This window comes from Neolamprologus multifasciatus, chromosome 23, assembly GCF_963576455.1.
Source record: "Neolamprologus multifasciatus chromosome 23, fNeoMul1.2, whole genome shotgun sequence".
Taxonomy (NCBI): domain Eukaryota; kingdom Metazoa; phylum Chordata; class Actinopteri; order Cichliformes; family Cichlidae; genus Neolamprologus; species Neolamprologus multifasciatus.
The window spans coordinates 373,831-395,055 of NC_140460.1; the positions used below are offsets into that span (position 1 = coordinate 373,831).

The window sequence follows — 21,225 nt, forward strand, 5'->3', positions numbered from 1 at the left end:
GTCTTTTTGCCCTCGGCTCCTATAATTAAGCACCATGAAAACAGATTGATGCTTGATGTGTCACATAAGCTTCCTCTTTGTGCTGTTAGAGAAAAGTAGAGAGATGTAGGCCAGCTGTGCCCAGCTGTGTCTCTTTTTGTTGCCCCCCCCCCTCCTGTGGACTCTTATTTATGTTACTTTTGTAAAGTCAGACCCCAAATATGCTTTTGTAGCGCTGACACTAACAACCAAAAGATCCTGACGAGTTTTTCAGACTCACTGTTTTTATTTTCTAAGCCATCATCCACAGACCAATAATATGTTTGATGCTTCAGCTGTCTGCACACAACTGAAGCATCCACATGTCTGAAAAACCAAATCTCCGGTTCATGATTAATCTGGAGTTCCTGGAAGTCTTGGCTCGGACTCCGAGTCTCGTCCAAGTTTAGCCTCAGACATTTTCCACTCTTCATTTCCTCCTTTGCAAGAACAGCAGCGATCGCATGTAGTGTGTCTGCGTCTGAAGAGTGATCTCAATATCTTCCACATCATGGAAATGGAAACAAAGCAGTCTTATGTCATGTTTGACCTTTGACCTTTTATCAGTAGGTGCTGCATTCTCAGAGGTCTTCACAGCTACTAATCTTTGGCTACGATCTGAAACAGACCAATGAAACGTCAGACGTTTCAGCTCCAGCCAGGCTCCAGAAAGCTTAGTTTTCTCTGAGATGTTAACATCGACATTATCAATTATGTCATTTCAGCCTAAAACCAAACTCCTCCAACAGGAGATATTCAGTTATTTTGGTGTTCAGCAGCAAAGCCTCCTGCACTTTGGCTCCTCCAATCCTGCAAACAGCCAGTTTATTTCATGTTGTTTCACTGGCACAAACACCCACAATCCGTTTATTGTCCCAAAAGTCTGTCAGCTTTGGTCCAAATGTTTTGTTTTCCCCTCGTCCTGGATTTCTCTGGCTCGTTTGTGAATGGCAGTATGAGTTATGAGTATTTCTGGGCCTTAGTTTTCAGATGTTGAACACATTATTTGATAATTCTGTGAACTGGAGCGACGTGTGTGTGAAACAAAGGAGTCGTGACGGGTTCTGCTCGCCGCTCGGCCACCGATGACCTCGATTTTTCAGAGAACAGAAGCAGACCTCTCGTAATGAACAGATGTCCACCTGTGTGTTTATCTTTGCCAAACCACTTCCTCACAGTTTATTAATAGGGCAGAGTCCAGACCTGGAGCTGAGACGTCACCTCTGCAGCTCACGTCCGACAAACAGCTCAGAATATTCTCCGGGTTTTATTGTAGCCGAGGACCAGAAGCTGCTCTTTGAAATGTTTATGGCAGAGACGCCCTGAAAATAAGTTTGACGTCGAGCAGCGTCAGAGCTGCCAGACTAACAGAGTACATACACGAGGCCACCTGTGCCCCTCCCACCCACCCCCGAGGGTCACCGCTTATGGTAATTTAATGTCCTCGCTCTGTTCTTGAGCAGTCTGTAAGATCTCTGTAGGGAAGCTGGAGCACTCGGGTGTAGTGCAGATGCACAGGATCCTCCACGAGCAGAGGACGCTCAAATAAACCTCTGCCTGAGGTGTAGACATGCAAGGCTGCACACGAACACAGGCAGCTAAGCTCATACATGTGGGACATGCTCTCTGCCACTAACACTTTTATCTCACTCTGCCTACACACATCTCCTGACCCCATACTCTAGATCAGCGGTCTCCAACCTTTTTTGCGCCACGGACCGGTTTATGCCCGACAATATTTTCACGGACCGGCCTTTAAGGTGTCGCGGATAAATACAACAAAATAAAACTAGTACCGGTACCAAAAAAAAGAAGATTTATTCCTAACACACGTGAAAAGACCGAGGAAAACCGAGTAAACGATAAAAACGATAACAAAATAACGCTGAAAACCGATTAAAAACCCTGAAAACCAAACATTTCACACCCGAACCTCAACTCTCGCGGCCCGGTACCAAACGACTCACAGCCCGGTACCGGTCCGAGGCCCGGGGGTTGGGGACCGCTGTTCTAGATTAACCTCGGCAGATGTTTCGGTCGTATTGCAGCGCTGCAGCAGCACCAGTGCAGACTCGGGTGCTGATGGAAATCTCGATGTGCTTCATGGCGGCTGATACTGAGGCTTTAGCTGCCGTCAGTCACATCACGAGGAACACTTAGAGACGCGACACATACAGAAACAAAAGGACAGCCTGTGGTAGATCCTGCATATATTATAGAGCAAAGCAGCAACAGTTCAAAGGCTGCAGCTCTGTGGGCTTTATGGGCCAGAGGCCACAAACACGAGAGTTTTAGCCACTTTGTCCTTGTTTGATTTGTGTTGTCATCGGAGGGCGGAGCATTCCTGCTCTGGTGGTTTCCTGGTAACGTCCACGAGCTCCACCCTTCAAACGCGGTTGTCATGGTGTCATTTATCTTTGCTGTGGTGACAGTCATGAAATATGACCACGAGCCGGATGGATTTGAATGTTTGTGCTTAGTAACTCTGCACTGTTCGCCTTTTTCTCTTCTTGTTGCTTTTTTCCTTTTTACTGTTTCGTGGAGTCCTGCAGGTATTTAATAGGAATCAGAATTTGAGACGCTTTCAGTGTTTGTGGCCACGTAGGATTTGTTACAACCAGTGGCCTCAGTTGAGGACCATTGACGGCTCCGTGGGGGGTCTGTGACCCACTCGCTGTCCACTTTCACCTGCCTCACTGTGGAGACATATTATTCTGAGGTTTACGAGGGCTTATGGAGACACAGACACACACTTCATATTTCTTTCATTTTGCTGTGAAATAAATACCAAATGTGCTCTCACTCAAGCTTGGGGGGCAGGCTGATGGAAACGCAGAGCGGAGGGAGCGAGCGCCGCCCTGCTAACAACGAACAGAGGACGTAAAGTCGAAACAGGTGTTTGTAGCGAGGCAGGGAAATCCTGTGATCATATTTAAGGCCTGAAGGAGGAAATGCACACCGCAGGTCTGGATTCATGATCGTAAGATAGGAGCAGCTTTAGTGCTTTTTATTCCAGGTAAAGTTTTCTAGATCGTTTCATCTCTGTAACTGTGACATAAACATTCAGTGCAGCCGCCTCACGGTTAACTTTCTTTGTCCTTCACGCTTCCCAAACACCACAAACAAGATCCCACTGTGCAGTTCAGGAGCACTGACCTTTAAAAACATCCTTTCTCCACAGCAGCAGCATCACATCTCACCCTTTGTAACACTTTTTGAGCCTGTCGACACTTTTGATGACGTTTTACATCAAGATTTGCTTTAGAAATGTAAAAGGAAATAAATAGTCCTTATCTAGGTTTCAACAGTGGAGATCAAAGTTAGCCGACTAATTGTTGATTTGATGACAGAGCATCACAAATACTACGGTAAAAGACGAGGATTTAGGTGCACAGAGTCGAGTACCTGACGACACAGTTTGTGCTGCGGTAACTTTACAGTCTCAGCTGTAAACTGCATTTGTCCCAGCAGAGAATCTGTGAAGATGTTCGGCTTCCAGCTGATTTTAACTCTGAACATGAGCAGCTTCAGGTTATGTGTTCAGCATAAGGTGATTCAGCCAAGCAGAGGCTCATTAACCCAGTAGTCTTGCCTCATAAAACAACAGGTGAATGAAGACATGTTGTCCTATTGCTACTAAAAACACCTTTTTTTTTCTATTACTTATCATCTGTTCCTCCTGACCGCTGGACACGGACTTTGAGTCAACAAAATCCAGAGATTTCATATTAAATTGACTCTTAAGTTAAAGATAATTCAATGAATATGGATTTTTAGATTATGTGTGGTATTTATGTTGTGATTATAAATGTCACTATTAGGGGTGCAACAATACTCGTATCGATATTGAACTGTTCGATACAGTGCTTTCGGTTCGGTACGCATATGTATTGAACAATACAAAGTTTTTAATTTATTTTATCAACTTTCCTTCTGACGGGGCTGTCTGTGTTGAGCGCTCAGTGAATCTGCGTTCGACTACTCCGCCTAGGCTGCACTGTCGAGCGCAGATTCACTGAGCGCTCAACACAGACGGAAGCTAGCAGACAGAAGCTAAGCTCGTTGCAACATGGCAAATTGAACCTCCCCCACCCTCATTCAGATCTGGCATTTGGAACTATTTTGGTCTTCATGTGACGTATGACCCTGAAGGTAAGCGCGTCATGGACTAAAGTAAAACAGTATGTCGGATGTGTCACGCAATGCTCAATTACATGGGTGGGAACTAGTGCGTTAGCGCAGTTAGCTCGTTAACGTGTTGGCCGTCCAGCCCCACGCAGCGGTCCGCGGTAGCTCGTTAACTGAGATTTGCCGTGTTGTGGCGTTAACGTCATTTCAGATTAACGCTGACAGCACTAGTGGGAACACAACGAATATGACTGCACATTTACTCCGACATCATCCTCGTGCAAAGACAAGTGGAAGCAGACAAAAACAACAAGCACGCATGCTACAAACTTTAGCCGAGTCATTTAGACAGCCGTTAGCACATGATTCTCCTTATGGGGACCTGATATGTTTAATATGCTGCTGAGAATATAGCCCAGAAGAAGCGTATAGTAGAGCTTTTATTTTGAAAGAGACGTTTCTCTGTAATAAACTCTCTTTTCCAAAGATGAGGGATTCCTCAATCAGATTTATTATTTTATTACTTTGTTGTTTCAGCAACATTAAATTTAAAAACTGTACGTTTGAGTTAAAATATATATTTATAATTTTAATAAATGACAAATTAAAAAAGCATGAACATTTTTTTGTATCAAAAAAATATCGAACCATGACACCAAAGTATCGAACCGAACCGTGAATTTTGTGTAGATAATCGACACCTGATCATCTCTTTATAGGACAGTTTCCCCCCACTATGCTCCATGCGTCCTCCATGACTACTTGAGAATGCAAAGCATGCATGTTCATGCGACGTGTCACCTCTGGGTCATCGGCCGGCACCTCCACGACCCCTGACCTCAGACCTGTCCAGCTCCTCGCAGCCAGGCCCATCAAATAAAGGGGCTGGTAGGGGGCGAATGCCTCTGCAGAGGACGTGACCACAAACAGGAAGAGGGAGACAGGCACAGACCTGCTTGGTTAAACTTTTTCCTTCTTTTTACGGTCACTGCGGGACAAACCTCTGAATTCCTTTGCTGTGGAAAGATGCACGGGACACAAACATTAATTTCCCCAAAGCCTCGGGTCTGACAGGTTCCCATTAAGAATGTCTCATAACCATTATCATGTGATTTTACGTGCACTGGCAGGCTTGGGCTGAATTCCAGTCTCATGCTGGGAGTCAAGAATGTTACATTTGTGTAATGTGACAGCATCAGCAGTCGTGTTGTGTGTGTGTGTGTGTGTGTGTGTGTGTGTGTGTGTGTGTGTGTGTGTGAGTGCAGAGCAGCATTGCTCTGTATCTGCCTCATAACTGCTTCCACAAAGCTAAAAAATGTTCATTTCCAGAAATCACAGTAAAATATTTTGGTTTCATCGTGGATCGACTGGATTCCTTCTCTTCATTTTCTTTTCTAGGCAAAGATAAATTTAGAAAACACGTGTGAAGGTATCCAACCAATGAAATCACAGCCCAGGTCTGCTCAGCTTTACCCTCAGTTTGACATCATGGGAGCGGGAGTCCTTCTCCACGTGTCCCAACACATCCTGAAACGTACGTTTGTGTCCACACTCCGCTGCAGTCCCCAGCAAATGTGTGCAAAGAGCCACGCTCGGCCCACAAAGGCTGGGGGGGCGTTCAAACAGCCCCCAAGAGGGAAGTGGTGACATGAAAATGTCTGAAACACTCCTGAAACACTCGTCCCAGTGCTTCCACTGAGGATTCATGTGCTTTTCTTTGCATCATCCCATTATGTGCAGAATGTGTTTGGACTGTTAAACATGAATCAGAGTTATTGTCGCTGTCACAGGCTGTGCTGACATCTCGCAGCGGGAGGACGGAAAAGCTGGTTTGGTTTCAGCTACATCGAGAATCTCTTCTAATAATTGTTCCAGTCTGAGTGGATAATTTATCCTGATGTTTTCATTCCTGAACAGCTGCTAATCAAAATGAAATTCACTCTTATGTTCATATTAGCTGACACAGATGTGGTTTGATTTGTTCACTTCTGTAGTGTGGCAGTTTGCACACTTGGTGAACACGCCAAAGATTCCTGGTTGGATTCCCGGAGACGACACACGTCTGTGACGATCCCTGTGTAAATAAGGGAGCAGCCAGTAGTTGTTGTTTTCTGCTGCCTTTGTGACAGATTTATAACAGAGTTATAATATAAAGCACTTTACTTTTAAACTAACATGGAAAAACATCTTTAATGTGATTGGTTTAAATGAGAACAAGCGAACGCCACATCAGAAGAAACGCCAAGTGTTTCTCTCTGCGTCCAAAAGTTCGTAGTAAATATTTTATGAACTCGACTTTTTGCCTCTTACTGCGAGCTGAACTCCTGTCTGCGTTTTTCCCTTTTTACTAAGCTGTTCTCCTCATTCCCACCTCCTCGATGCCTCACCTTTGACCCCTGTGGTGGCGGCGCCTCCTGTATCCAGCTGCATCGCTCTCCAGTGACGGTGGTTTCTGCAGGAAACTCAGCGTGAAAGGGAATAATTAGACACCGAGCGGTCGTAGCTGGTTTGAGATGTACGTCAGCGTAGAGAGACGAGGCACGTCCTTCTCCGTCTTTGACTCGCGCAGGTTTTATTGTTTCTGCTTCTTTGGACATTTCTTCACCTTTCCTGTGCAGTAAAAGGGTTTTTCTTCCCCCTGACTGAGGCTCAGAGGGTTGTGGTCTGATTTATGGGCTGCAGTCTTTTTATGACCCTTTGAACAGAAGCACTCGATCATTCTTTGTTTGTCTAATCCCGAGGAAAAAGGTGGATCATTACTCCAGAGTCTGAACCGTCTCCTGACTCTTGGCAGCTGAGTGCATTTTTGGATGCGCTCAGTATTACAGAGACGTGGGGAAATGGGCTTAATTGCACATTTAATGGAGATTTCTATCAAACTAAAAGGACACAAGTTTGAAGGCTTCGAATGTTTCCAAATTCCTGAATCTGCTGCTGAACTCTGGTCCAGCTGTGGCTCTTGGATGCATTTCAGTCTCTCAGCCACAGAAGACGTTGGTGTCGCTGAAAGGCAGCTGGTCGCTGTAATCAGCTGTTCCTCTGGGGGGTGTGGGCTGAGACCTGGGGGGTCGCTGTCTGCAGAGGCGGTCTCTCTCACACTGACAGTTTCGCTCATTTGTTGCGCTTCTCTCGTGTAAACTCAACATTTGTCTTTATTTTAGCTTTGACACACAAACGCCACGTCTGGAAATGACCTTTGACCCCTGAGTCTGATTGGCATGTTTAAATGTGCCGTTTCTCAAAACATCCTCCAAAAGGGAAGCTTCCTCGCTCTGTGGTTATTCAAACAGAGATGAGAGCAAACAGCTGTCAGAGGTTATTGTGACATCTCGTCTCTTTCTCACCAACTCCAAGGACGAGTTCGATCCTCGGCTGCGTTTCATTTGCAGCGCTGCATGCTGGGATCAGTCAGCTCGTGTTACCCATAACCTCTGTGTAGGTTTCCACCTCTTCGGATGTAAAGCTGCAGCTTTTTTAAACTCTTACATACCGAACGTTTCCCCTTTAATCTTGTGGGAGAGTAAAAGCTGAAGTAAACACGGTTTGTTTCTTTTTTCATATATCGGCAAGAAAGCCAATTTTCCCGAGTGTTTTCCTTTAATCCAGTGCAACATGGTAGAAGCTGGTGAGGAAGCCGGGCCGGCGGCACTTTGTTCACGGGCTCCTGTTTCTGTCAGGGTCTAAAAAAAGATCTACACAAAGCAACAGACGAGACTGTTCTCACACTTCTTGGACTGGTCAACGCTTTTCCAGTTTGGGAAAGAGGCAGCTATTTTTACGTGGATGAAAACCGATGGAGTGTGAGATTGCGGGAGAGTAACCAAATAAAGACGCTGGCTAACCGGGCCTGTTTCTCCCGGGGAGAAGAGAGCGTGCTATTGTGTTTCAGGCAGGAGGGAATGTGAGGAGGGGGAAGGAGAAAGACATTACGGGTGATTTTCCACCGTCTGCACTGCTTCGAACATTCACCTAATGTTTTCTTTAACGTTTCCACACAAAGTCGGTCCTGTGTGCCCCAACGCTGCCCAGGAAGCACGATCTGACGTGGGAAAGAGCGTGATGGTTGTCCAAGGATACAGTAGCTCATGTGGTGGCGTCAGCATAGCTTAGAGGGAAAGTCAGGTTGTCCTGGCGTTCCTGCAAGTCTTTCCTTGGATGTCGCTGAAGTCGGAGGGAGCGATGCTCCCCCTGCAGCCCAGACATGCCTGCAGCCGCCTCAGGTCAGCTTGTCTGATCCACTTGAGCTCATACATGGACTCGTTATGTTTGGACAGCTAATACGATTCTGGATCATGAGCGCCTGTTGTACGTTATGAGTTCAGACCACTGTGGTCGCTCACCCTCCCCTCCCCTCCCTCTCTAAGGACGGCCAGCAGCTTCACAACACGTGTCTGAAGCTGCTGCTGAACAGTGGCGTTGTTATCTGCTGCTGTTTTGTCTTCAGTGAACAGTCTGAGGCGCTTTCAGGAAGAAACACGGGACTATCTTGATGGATGTAATGAAAGAGGCTTTTTAGCAGCGGTGAGGGTGTTTTAGGCGTTCCTTTGGCGTGACCTTATTAGATCAGCACATGCTGGGCCGAGGACGGGCAGAAAGAGGCCAGTGTGCAGATCTGTCAGCAGGAGTGGACAAATGAGAGAGGAGGGTGGAGCAGATCAAAGCGGGCCACTTTAACCATGACATCACTCAGAGGAAAACTTCCACTGGCCCACTTTTCTTGTTTGTCTCCCACAGCATGTGCTCAATGCGTTAGCCGTGTTTCATGTGCATCTTGACCGTCTGGCTCCTCGCTGTCATGGAAAAACTGAGTAAATAATGTGTTCGGCTTTTTGATTATATCAGCAGAGCAAAGAAAGTCAAGTCTTGGTTTAGCTGAGATGAAGGAGCGGCTCGGTCACTCCTCCTCCTCCTCACACAGTAAAGACATTGTGTGGCCCGTGTGTCCAGCTCGCTCCTACTGAAGCCATGTTTTGTCCATCAAAGCTCCAGAGATTCAAAGACTGAAGTGTGCGCGATGGAAAGGCTAATGTGGAGGGGTAACAACATTTTCCTCGCCAATTAGAGTCGCGTGAATCAAAAGCACGCTTTGTGATATTTTTCTGTTGAAGTTGGTGTTTTTTAAAAAGGGGCTTCATTGCTGTTGATGTTGGCACGTGGTCTCAAAGCGGGCGCTGCAAGCGTCAAACAGACACGACGTCTTTTCCAGACTTGAATTATCCATCAAAGCGCTCGCTGGTGACCTCTGAAGCAAAGCAGCAGGAAGCATGCGCTCGCCTCATCGGGAGGTCATCATCCATTTGGACACATTTTCCCACGGTGGGTTTCTCTTGCAGGCACTGGTGTTTTCACTCAGTATAGCTGCAGCAGCTTTCACTGGCAGTAAGAAGCCTTGAGAGTCAGCAGGTGTGTGCAGGTTTCTTCACCAGGTGAGAGCAACCCCCGTCCTGTCCTCGTTTATGATCTGCTAGAGCAGCCATTGCTGAGCCATGACTGACTCGTCTCCTGCCAACTATGACGGCATTTCATAAACCAAGGTGCTGACATTTTCATATCCTAAAGATCAGGATGCACACAAACTGCAGTTTCACTGAGTGGCTGAAGCATACAGCAGCGACGCCTTTCAGCCATGGCGTTATTTTTGTGCCGCTATTCTGAGCGCAAAAAAAAAGTTTGCATTTTGAGGAGAAATTTATTTCGAGCGAAGAAAAGCTGAATTTGAGTGAACAAACTTATAATAATAATAATAGCAAACACTGAAACACAGTTTTTGCACGCAGCAATGAAGTTTGTTCACTCAAATTCAGCTTTTCTTCAAACAAATTTCTCCTCAAAATGCAACACCTGCACTTGCAAAGTTTTTTACGTGCGCTCAGAATAGTGGCACAAAAATAACGCCGTATTCAGCCTGCAAACCCTCAAGTTTGAAAGCTGTAACATTTTGGGAGGAGTTTGTTTGAAACCTTTGCAAGAAGAAGTGGAATAGGAGGAGTTGTGCACTATAATCTTGAAACTGTTACTATCCTGCAGCTTTTCCTGCCCCTACCTTTGACGTAAACACTAAAATCTGTGTAACACTCTCAAAGCTCAAACTTCTTGGTATCTAGAAGCTCATCTGCTCATCTCTCAGCTGTCAGAACTGTGTGCAGAGGAAATTGTAGCGCTGCCATATGTGCACTGTGTCACATCATCACTGCGTCTGCAGCGCCAGCCCACACCTATCTGCATACTTTTGACTGGAAGGTGCAGCCCCAGAGGAGAAAAGCATGCAAATGCACATTTAACTTGGCACTGACACGTTCCCACATCAAGAGCACGTCTCTGAGTGGCAGGGCGGGCCAGCAGCTCGTACACAGGTCGCCCTTTTCAAAGCTGGACACACTGACTGGTGCTCATTCATCTCTACAGGTGCTGCTTTGAAATTCACGAGCTGAAAGTCGGCACATTCAGAAGTTTACATCGTGCATCATAAGATTTGCTTTCTGTGGCAGAAACTGTGAGTTTTAAATGCACAGGAAGAATATTTGTGCGGTGTTGTTTTGGAGAGAGTGAAAGCTGAACTCACTGTGACTGACAGGGCAGTTTTCTAACCATCAAATGAATACGTGTAATATGGCTCATTTAAAATCCGCCAGTTTTCACAGTTGCAGAAAAAAAAACTACCATCAGAAAGTCTGCCTGTAACATTTACCTGTAATGTCTCCGGTTTAAGATAAGAAAACCTTTATTAGTCCCACACAAGGGAAATGTGTTGTTTCATGCTGCGTCTATGAGTGAGGACGACACTGCAATTCAATTCAGCTTTATTTACACAGCCCCAAATCACAACAGTCACCTCAATGTGCTTTATAGTGTAAGGTCGACCCTACAATAACACATATAGGGAAATCCCAACAATCATGTGACCCCCTATGAGCAGCACTGTGGCGACAGTGGGAAGGAAAAACTCCCTTTTAACAGGAAGAAACCTCCGGCAGAACCAGGCTCAGGGAGGGGCGGGGCCATCTGCTGCAGTCAGGTGCTTGATTTGCACGGTCAGCATGAATTGTTTCAGCATTTAGTCTGAGTGTAGTCAGAAGTGATTTCTCAGGATACCAACAATGTAATATTTGCACACATGCAGAAAAATTGCTGCTAATAAAGCATCAGTTGGATTTTCCTACACGTGACTGTCTTCATGCCGAATGCTGAACAGCGTGATGGAAACCTCACAGCCATGATGGACTCGGCTCCGTCATGCTGAGGGAGTGTTTTATATACGAACATGTGTTTTCAATGCAGAAGCTTCCAGCTTGGACTCACTGGGGGATTTCACAGTTTGATTCAGTCACCGACTCTCAGACATACTTTGTTTTATTTCTCCATAAAATGGTAGCGAGCATCTCAGACTGATGAGCTCCGGCACTATTAAACTTTGCTAATGAACAGTATGTTTAGTTTAGGGCCTGCCTCTGTAAAGCAGGCGCTGAGCCCTGAGCCACGTCGTCCCTGTGAGTCTGTGTTAGCAGCTGTGGAGAGAATAGGTGGCTGTACTGTGCACCACGCTGCTGTGAGCTGCTGGTACTGTGCACCAAGCAGATGATCAGAGCTGACAACAGTGTCTTAAAGGAGAATGTTGCATCTCGAACGCAGCAGCGTGCGCTGTGCCATCAGAGGAAAGCTCCTCCCTCTGGTCCTCTTCAGACCGTGCACTCCAGCGAAGGTTGCATTACTCGTCATCGTGCATGTATGTGCACGTCGTGGTTGTGTAAATGTGATGTTTCTGTTTCTTCCTGTGTGGTTTTCAAAAGCTTTCAAACCTTTTATGTTACACTGAGTTTGTGTTTGCAGCAGCAGTGGGCTGGTAGCCACAAAGATCATCGATGCTTTTTTAAAATAAGAAGCTGATCTTGATCTTCAGAACACACGTTCTCATCAACCATCTGATCTTATTCCTTATCTTAAACCTCTGATGGACTTCATCAGGAACCTCGGTCTTATCGTAGTTGTGTTCGTGTCTTCAGTCCAGGAAAGCTGCTTCACTCTCAGGACTAACCCAGCACGTCCAGCTGGCCGTCAGACAGACGGGGGAGGGATTCTTCAAAAAGAAATTCATTATTTGTGGTTCTGCTTCTTCCATCAGAGCAGCCACTGCAGCTTTCATGATGTACACTTCTTGGAAGATTTTATCCCCCACAGCAAACAAAGACGTCTCTGTTTGTCTCCAGCATGTTCGTGCATTAAGGTCCCTGCAGAAAAGGATATCCGTGCATACATGTGGACTTTCCCAAACGTTATCTAATAAAGAACAAAGGAGCACAGAGCGAGACCTTTACTGTAACAAATGCCTTTTTACTGGCAAACATGAATCAGTGCCTGGTGGCCAAATGAGGGGTTGGCGTGCGTTCTGTTTTTGGCAGCCGGGTCAGTCCGACGTACTCGACTGGAGAGAGGTGAAATGCTGGGGTCTGCTTTAAATTTGCACCTGTTGGCGACATGATGGATTGAGACAATTGGCGTCAGCTGGCGCTGCTGCTGAGCAGCGTTCAGGGGACACGCAGCCGACGTCGTCTCCAACCTGGTCAACTTTCACCTTTCTGTGTTTGGTTCTCTCGTAATCGCTCTGTCGTCCTCTCGGCTGCTTCTGCCTACAGTTCAGCCACTGTCGAGCACTTCATTTGAATTTTTCTTTATCGCTCAGTTTTGGCTTTGTTGGTAGCGTGTTTATAGCCCTCCAACAGGACGGCAGATTAAAACCTGCAGGCACTCATCATGTTTGAGTTCAAACAGAGACATCCAATGCAGGCTGTTGTTTCGAGCCCTTTGTGTTGTTGCTGCAGAGAGAAATGTGTCCGTGTTGAGGCTTGAACACGATGACTATCTAATCTGAACGGCACCAGGCGCGTCCTGATAGCCGACTTTTACAAAGTGTTTGTTTTAGAGATGAAAAAGGCAAACGTTGGAATTCAAATTGCTCAAGATGTCCTCAATCTTCCCCCTGATCCGTTTGTTTGGTTTGTTGCTGTTCGGTGGAGGCCGGAGCCAGCAGCGGTGTTTTGTAGCTTAATATATACTGAGCCCAGCGTGCCCTGAGCCCTCTGAGCCTGAAGGAAAGAAGAAGGAACACACACATGTAAAGGAAGCACTCAAAACGTGCGGCTATCCTAAATGGGCGTTCTTAAAGTCAGCAAAGAGGCACAGAAAAGAAGATCAGACACCAGCGAGGGAGGATAAGAAGGACAGACGCAACAACATTGTTATCCCCTATGTAGCCGGTGTATCAGAGAAACTCAGGAGGGTTTTCTCCAAGCATGACATCCCGGTGTACTTCAGACCCAGCAACACACTCAGACAAAAACTGGTTCATCCGAAAGACAAAACGCCAAAACACAGACTTAACAATGTGGTGTTTGCCGTACAGCAGCGAGGAATGCCCAGACCTCTACATCGGAGAGACCAAACAGCCACTTCACAAGCGCATGGCACAACACAGAAGAGCCACCTCCACAGGACAAGACTCAGCTGTCCAGCTGCATCTAAAGGTCAAAGGTCACTCTTTGAGGATGCCAATGTTCACATTTTGGACAGAGAGGACAGATGGTTTGAAAGAGGAGTGAAAGAAGCATCTATGTCCACTGTGACGACCATCTTTGAACAGAGGCGGTGGTTTACGACACCAACTCTCTGCCATCTATAATCCAGTTTTGAGATCCCTCCCCAGACGCCTTAACGCCCACTCACACCCTGGGCCATCTGACCTCAGGAAATCACATGATAAGGTGGGGCCAGGTTTCACAATGAGCTCACCCGAAACTCTGGCTGATTGGGACCCACACCCAGTTTCACACCTTGGCTCAGGCGATTAGAGGATCATCAGGGGGTCCTTTTGTCCCTCTGTGGGGGGAAACTCCCACTAGGTTTATATCTGGGACTCTCCACCATTTGACCTTAGAACTGAAGAAGCTTCTCTGATGAAGGTGAAACGTCTTCAAGTAACTTAAAGAAGTCCAGACGCTTTTCTTTGCTCCTTTGACTACGATGAGCTGGATGACTGAGAACCTTCACAGACATGAGCCCAGCGTGGCTTCAACCAGCCCCACGGTCATTAGTGATGGACTTGGTTTGTAACAGTAACCAAGTGCTGCCTTAGTACTGGGGGGCCCAAAGTGTTCAATCCCCCATCATTACACCAGCACCAGCAGGAGTTATTGATACGAGGCAGGATGGATCCAAGTTTTCACATCGTGTACATCAAACCCTCAGCCCACCGAGAGCCAGCCGACCACGCAGCGAGCTTCCTCTCTTCTCCAATCACCGGGTTTGCTGTTGTTGGCTGACAGGCTCAGCACTCGCTGGGCTCCGTGGCTGCTTCAGGATCCAGTGTGGTGTGTGTTCACAGATGCTCTGTGTGAGATTCCTTCCTATCAGCTTGATTGTTGTTTAGCCTGTCGGGCAATAAAGTCTCTCTTTCCTATTTTGTGCTTGGTTTGAACTTCAGCAGGCGATGGAGAGCTGGAGGTAAAAAGCATCAGTGGTCACGCTTCGTTGAATGTTTAAACCTCTCGTTGTTTGGCTTTATGGGCAGCAGTTGTTCAGGTGCAGCGTTGCTGTTTCAGCCCCTGCACATGCTGAACGTGTGCTCGCCCCCCCGTGTTGCTGCTTTATGGCAGACGAGCACCTTGGATGCATTTGAGTTTGATTGAGGAACAAACGCTGTAATACTCAACGGTACAAATGATTCTTTAGTTATATTACTCATAAAACCCACAGAGTTCACTGAGTGCAAAGTTATCCAGCAGCTGTAACTCTGACAGCTCTGTTTACTGACAGGATGTTGATGGAGACAGTGTGGCTACTAAATCTGCTTCTCTGGCTTAATGAAACAAGTGTAGATATATTACTTATTTCAAGTGAGTTCAAAAATTGATGCCAAACATTTTAGGAAAGTAATGTGTTTCTTCGGGCAGATGCTTCAGAGGAACGGCTGCAGATTCTTTCCAGGTATAACACGTCAGCTGATGGGTAGCAGAGTCCATCTGTTTAATGCTGCAAACATGAAGATACATTTATTATTGAATTCTGCTGTAGTTTGCTCCAGAAATGCACCTCGAACTTTAATCTCTGTGTCAGGTCTTAATTCTGCTGACACTATTTCAATAACCTTTTTCTTTCTGTCTGTGCTCCTTTCATTTCCAGCTGCAGCGGCCCGACAAGGCTGCAGAGGCGGCTCACACCTACTTCCAGGCCAATCCAGAGCATGTGGAGATGGGCCGGGACCTGGAGCAGTACAAAAACCTGCAGGGCGTTGAGGAAACCCACTTTGTGGACCGAGAAGCCCGGCCTCACCAGGCAAGACCTTAATCAGTCAGACATTTGAGTTTATTTGGGTTTGTGCCACACGTGTCCTGATGCATCTTCATAAACCACGTCTACTGAATTTAATACAAAAAGCTTTTCTGCCCGAGGTTTCACTTTTCCTACTTTGCTTCTTTCCAAAAATTGGAAACCGTGGGAAACGGCACTTCCTGTTTGAAGGGGCTTTGTGTTAATGGTGCTTGAAGTTTAATGACTGGAAACGTCTCAGCAGCAGCTGTGGTGAAGCTGCCACTGAGAAAGTTTTAACTGTGGATGAGTCCAAAGTGTTTCTGCTGAAGCATGTGCTGCCTCGCCCTTCCTCGGCGGCAGATGTTCACAGCTGTCATCATATTGCTCTGCGACTGTATGGCTGAAATCATTTTTGTCTTGTTATCGCCTCCTGTCGCAGCGCTCCTTCACAGCGGCGGTGCAGTTGTACGATAAAGGCGACTACGAGGGAGCGACGGCTGTCTTTGAGGAGGCGTTGGTGGAATACTACAAGGCAGACGTGGACTGTCGGGCGCTCTGCCAAGGCCCGCAGAAGTTTGAGGGCCAAGATCACCTCCGATACCGCTACAGCCTCCATGAAGTCGTATCAGGTAAGAAACCAGTTGTTCTGTCGAGGAGGCGTCTGGGTTCCAGTCTGCCCTTTGACCTTTGCTTTGCTGTCCCGCTTTTCACTGCAGAAAAGCAAACAAAAGAAAGCGAATCCAGAACCGAGGTCACGTCTTGTCTCATGTGTCCCGCACAGAGTCAAAAGCCATGGCACGTAGGGGTGGGGGGAAATGGATACTGTGTAGCATGGTGATATTTTGTTTGCTAATAATGTATGGATACAGGGACAGCAGAAATGGATACTTTGTTACAAAAAGGTTTTTGTGCTCTGACTTCAGAGCATGTTGATCCTTTTTCTGAGCAAGAATCCTGACATTCCTTCACTGTCCAAATGTGTTTAATAAACATGACAGTTTACTTATTTTAATTTAAGACATGTTTTATTTTAATGAAGTTTAAAACTTTTTTATTTAATGTAAAATTATATTTTGTTTTCATTTACTTTCAAATTCTTCAGTTGCTGAAGGGGCTGCATAGTTTTCATAAACTGCACAGTTCAGAATAGCTATAATTGTACCAGATGGTTGATTCAGTTAAGTTGGACTAGACTGTAATACAAACCGTTCAGTTTGTCAACAATCAAACTGAAATGAGAGAAAGACTGAGTGTGAGACTTTGATATTAGAGAAAATGAATATTGATAAAGTTTACCTTTATGTACAGAATCTGAATATCGCTAAATATTTTAAAAATTGCAATTATATCGTGGGATGTATGGTGATTCCCACCTCTAATGGCACGTCTGTCTGCACCAGTCAAAGTGGAGTTTGAGCTGCATGTTTAAGAACACGAGTCCCAATAAATTCCAGTTTATTTGATTCTGTTCAGATTATTAGCAGAGCTGTGGCTTTGCTCTGGGAGTCAGTCGACATGCTTCATCACCATCTTTGGCAGAAACGGCCTGAACCAGGCCAGCTCTCTCTCCCGTCTCCTCATTCCACTGCTGCTGTTGTTCTTGGCGTCTTTGCTTAAAGGAGCATTAGTTACTACATGCCTGGGCTCATTAACTAAAATTGTAGTGACATCCATGCAATTATTGGTTTTTATTCATGCAGAATATGAAGGTTTCTGCAGCTGAGACTCGAGGTGTGACAGATAAAAGGAAACGTGTTGTGAAGCTGGCTTTTAGGAGCTTTTATTCTTGTACCTGAACACACCACGAGATTTTTTAAACGGTTCAGTGTTTTTCACGTCGACAGTTTTGGGGGATTTTAACCACAAAAATGAAAGTTAGTGTAATTTACACAACTTTATCTCCCTAATGGCGTCTCTCAGTTCAACTCCAAAGGTCACTGGCAGCCTGGCGTCCATCACACTGACAGCTGGCGAAAGGTTAACCGCCTAGTTTCATCACAAAATATCATTCAAACGTTTTTAATGAGCTGGATAAATAACAGGCACTCATGCTGCACATGCTGCTGTCAGTTGTTGTTTCTGTTTAATGATCTTGAACCAGATCACAACTATAATTTTAGTATCATTATATTACACGGGGACTTTGTGCAGGGTGTTATTATCATTGTGAGAGTCAGATCTTTGTGTGTGGAAGCTGAGGCGAGTTTTAGCAGCTGCAGGTTAGTCAGGCTGCGACCGTCATAATGCGCAACATGACTCACATATACGGGAGTTTTAAAGGATTACTTCCTCCTTCACTGACCCAGAAAGTCAAATCCCTTTGCACGATTCAGATCTTTGCTCCTGCGAGGAAAGCGCTGCTGCAGCTGCTCACACATCACCTCAGTGATGCACATAGACGATGAGCGCACGTCCTCGTGAAGCTCATCGAGCTCTGCTGGCTCTGCTCTCAGGGAGCAACATGAGGAAATCATGAGCCTCGTTTTTTAAATTTCCATAAACGTTTAATTCTAAAAAGATCTGCCAAGACTGGAAAACTGCGAGAAGCTTTTTCATTTGTTTATCAACGTTTTCATCCAGTTATTTTCCAAACTTGGACTCGGAAAGTTGTCAGACGTTCTGTGTTTTAGATTAGACTTTACTGGGACTCGTCAGTGTTTGGATGAAGCATCTGAGATGAGCTCGGGCTCTTTTCCATTAGACCAGCTGAACGTCGTCCTGTGATGTGCGTCAATCACAGATTTACCGCTGAGCTGCTCTCATACCATCTGTATGAGTTGCAGTAACTATAACATTTGTTATGTGTGTATTTATGGACACGGCGTGTCTGTGCACTGTGAACAGGACATCCTGTAACAGGATCCCTCCTGCAGCTTCTTTCAGGCCTATTGTCAAACATCTATGAACATATAAAGCAACAATACGAGCGTTCGCTCTCTGCACGACCCCGCGGTGACCTGGAAAGGTCACGTCCTCGTCTCACAGCAGAAGGATTTATGCTAAACTCCAAATCAAAGAGCAGCTCTGAGATCTTTCGTTGTTTGCAGATCACTTCACGCAGGTGCTGCACTGCGAGCACGAGTGCGTCAGAGACCTCGCCACGCGACCCGGCCGCCTCTCACCTATGGAGAACTACCTGCCTCTACACTACGACTACCTCCAGTTTGCCTACTTCAAAGGTAGGTTGTTCTTTAAAACGGTGACGGCACAATCCTTTCATGATCTGTGTGAAGCTCAGTCTGACTGCACGATTATGAAGATCCACCCATGAATCCAACGCCCACACAAACACAGACGTGTGTGCACACGAAGGCCCGCCACCACACAGAGCTGCAGACGGCACGCCGGTCGAGTCTCGCCTTGTGTCACGAGCATCAAGGGCGTGGCTGAACCTGACGCTGGTGCTCTGTGGTGAAAACATCTAAACGAGGGAGTGAAGAGTTCAGCGCAGACGTGTTGGCACGGCAACAAAGCGTAGACGAGTTGTGACATCACTGATTATCGTGGTGTAAACATGTGGCTGCAATAAGGAATCGTGGATCAGTGGGTCTGAGTGGGTCTGAGTGGGCGTGTCTCTCGACTCGAAACTGTTTCTTCCAATCAGACTTAAAAGGTTTGAACTTTTGTTGACTTGTTTCCTTGATAAAAAGTTCGTCCTCGGAGCGCTCGCGCTAACATCCTGCTTAAAGGTCGGAAGTTTACGGCAGCTGCTTGTTGCCTGCGAGGCGCCGCTGCCTGTGACACTGTGGCCTCCTGCTGCTTCACTCCTCAGCACCAGCATGACTCATAGCGTCGCAGCTTTTTCCTAAAAACGTCAGAGGCTCAAAACTCTGACGCCTGGGAGGAGATAATAAACTTCAGCAGAGGTAGGAGAGCTTTGGTTAACCTTCAGCCTCTCGTCAGGAAGCGTTTGTGCTCACAGATGTCTCGCTCGGTGACGGGAGACGGACGCCGATCTCCTTCTGTTGTAGCAACCTGAGCCTGTGTGTGCCGTCTCCACTACGTCAACCTTTGGCTTTGTTTGTAATGAGAGTTTTGGAACGTCGGCTGCATGGATCTCATAAACTCACATGCTCCAGTCGCTTTGCACATGTGTGACATGCATGTTACAGTCGACTCCTGTGGAAGTAGACTGTAACATGCATGTCAGACTCCAACATAAAACTCCTTCACTTGCTTTGTGTGTCTCTGCAGCGGGCAGGCTGGAGGAGGCGCTGCAGTGCGCTCTCACCTACCTTTTGTTCCACGAGGGCGAGGAGTTCATGAAGGAAAACGCCGATTACTACAGAGAGGAGCTGGGACATGATGCTGAGCCACGAGAGGTAAGGAGCTGATTGGACGTGAAGACACCAGAAAGTAGGTGAATGTAGTGAACGGGCCTCTGAATGAAACTTCATAAGAAGAGCAATGTGTCGAGTGTGTTTAGTGTCTGTGCTCGGATATGCAGGATGTTGCACGAGAGCTGCGTCATTTATTTTGGCCTCTGTTTGTTTGAGTTTGTATGTAAAGATGGAAGTTTTGATGAAATTAAACATGCAAATAAAACACCAACAATTCATTTGAGAAGATTTCACTGAAGTGACCTGAAGGCAGGTGGCGTGGACACAAAGTCCAAAACTGTGGACACAAAGTTCGAGTCTCAGTGTGTCTCATGTTTCCTGAAAATCTTGTGAATGCGATAACTTGGGAACAAGGTGACGTAGGATTTTGAAATTCATCCCACATGTGCATCACCAGGAGGCGGAGGGGTAGCACTGAGCGCCGCCGGTATTTGTTAATTATCTGCAGATTCTGCTCGTTCTTCTTCCTCTTTTCAAAGACTCAACGCTGGACGGTGTAATCAGGTTACTCGAGGCGCTCCGGGGCTTTATGCGGTTTCTTTTAAGTGATGAGAACAATGTTTAAACTCTTTCAAAGACCTTTCTGCGCTGAGAGGAACGAGGCTGAGATAACTGGCAGTGTGTCAAAGAAACAGTAATGAAAGTGTGTGCAGATGTGCAGTAATGTCACAGGAGTGTTGACGTCCGGGACTGGAGAGGAAAAGTGTGGATTTAAGGGAAACCGAGGAGACGAGAGGCAGCGGCGCTCCTGCTGCATGTCTGGGATGCAGCAGCTACTTGCCACTTGGCAGCTGCTGCCTCTTCAGTTTGCTTTTCACTCGTGTACGTTTATCCAGCTGGCAGCGCTCGGCTCTTTTCACTCCATCCAATGTTTACGGCAACATATTTTCCCCTGCCATCTTTTTATTGTTATTCTGAGTAACTAAAGGCTACATGTCTGCATGCTAGTGAAAATGAAATCTGCAGAGGCCGACTACTGCTCATCAGCTGTGTGAGCGTTTGTGCTTCCTCTGATCAGCTGCTTTCAAACGCTGCCTCAGTGCAGCTGCAAGTAAACAGCTTTTCTCCTCAAGCCTGTTATTCATTAGAGACACAAACTGCTTGATTTTTTGGTTTCACTCATAGCCTGCATATTGTCTAAGCCTTTCCACCCCCATCAGTTTACAGCAGAGTCACTGGGCCGCAGACTTCCTCCTTCTCCGAGTTCGTTTACAGAGTCGGGGTCCCGCGGCTCGTCCGAGCGCCTCCCCGCTAATGAGTCTGCCTTCTTAGACACTCGGGAGGAGGAAACACTCACAGGAGTGTGTGAGACACTGTGGGAGCTTTAGATTTTAAACACCTCAATGCAGAGCAGCTCTCTGTGTTACTGCAGTATTATTACTATTATTCCTTTTTTAGCCCGAGGAGGGAAAGTTTCCCTCTGAGAAATGAGGAGAGT

The 21,225-nt window shown here is 46.4% G+C and overlaps 1 protein-coding gene across 3 annotated transcripts in view; it reads left to right on the top strand.

Moving 5' to 3' along the window:
* Window positions 1-21,225, top strand: part of p3h2 (prolyl 3-hydroxylase 2) — a 46,298-nt gene that overhangs the window by 19,814 nt on the left and 5,259 nt on the right. For 2 of the 3 annotated variants that reach the window (XM_085152170.1, XM_085152171.1), the window contains exons 2-5: window positions 15,319-15,471; window positions 15,887-16,076; window positions 18,495-18,626; window positions 19,642-19,769. In XM_085152170.1, coding sequence (XP_085008296.1) covers window positions 15,319-15,471; window positions 15,887-16,076; window positions 18,495-18,626; window positions 19,642-19,769 — 603 coding nt within the window. Of the gene's footprint in view, window positions 1-4,066; window positions 4,171-15,318; window positions 15,472-15,886; window positions 16,077-18,494; window positions 18,627-19,641; window positions 19,770-21,225 lie in introns of those variants that run through there. The other variant, XM_085152172.1, reaches the window with a different exon arrangement.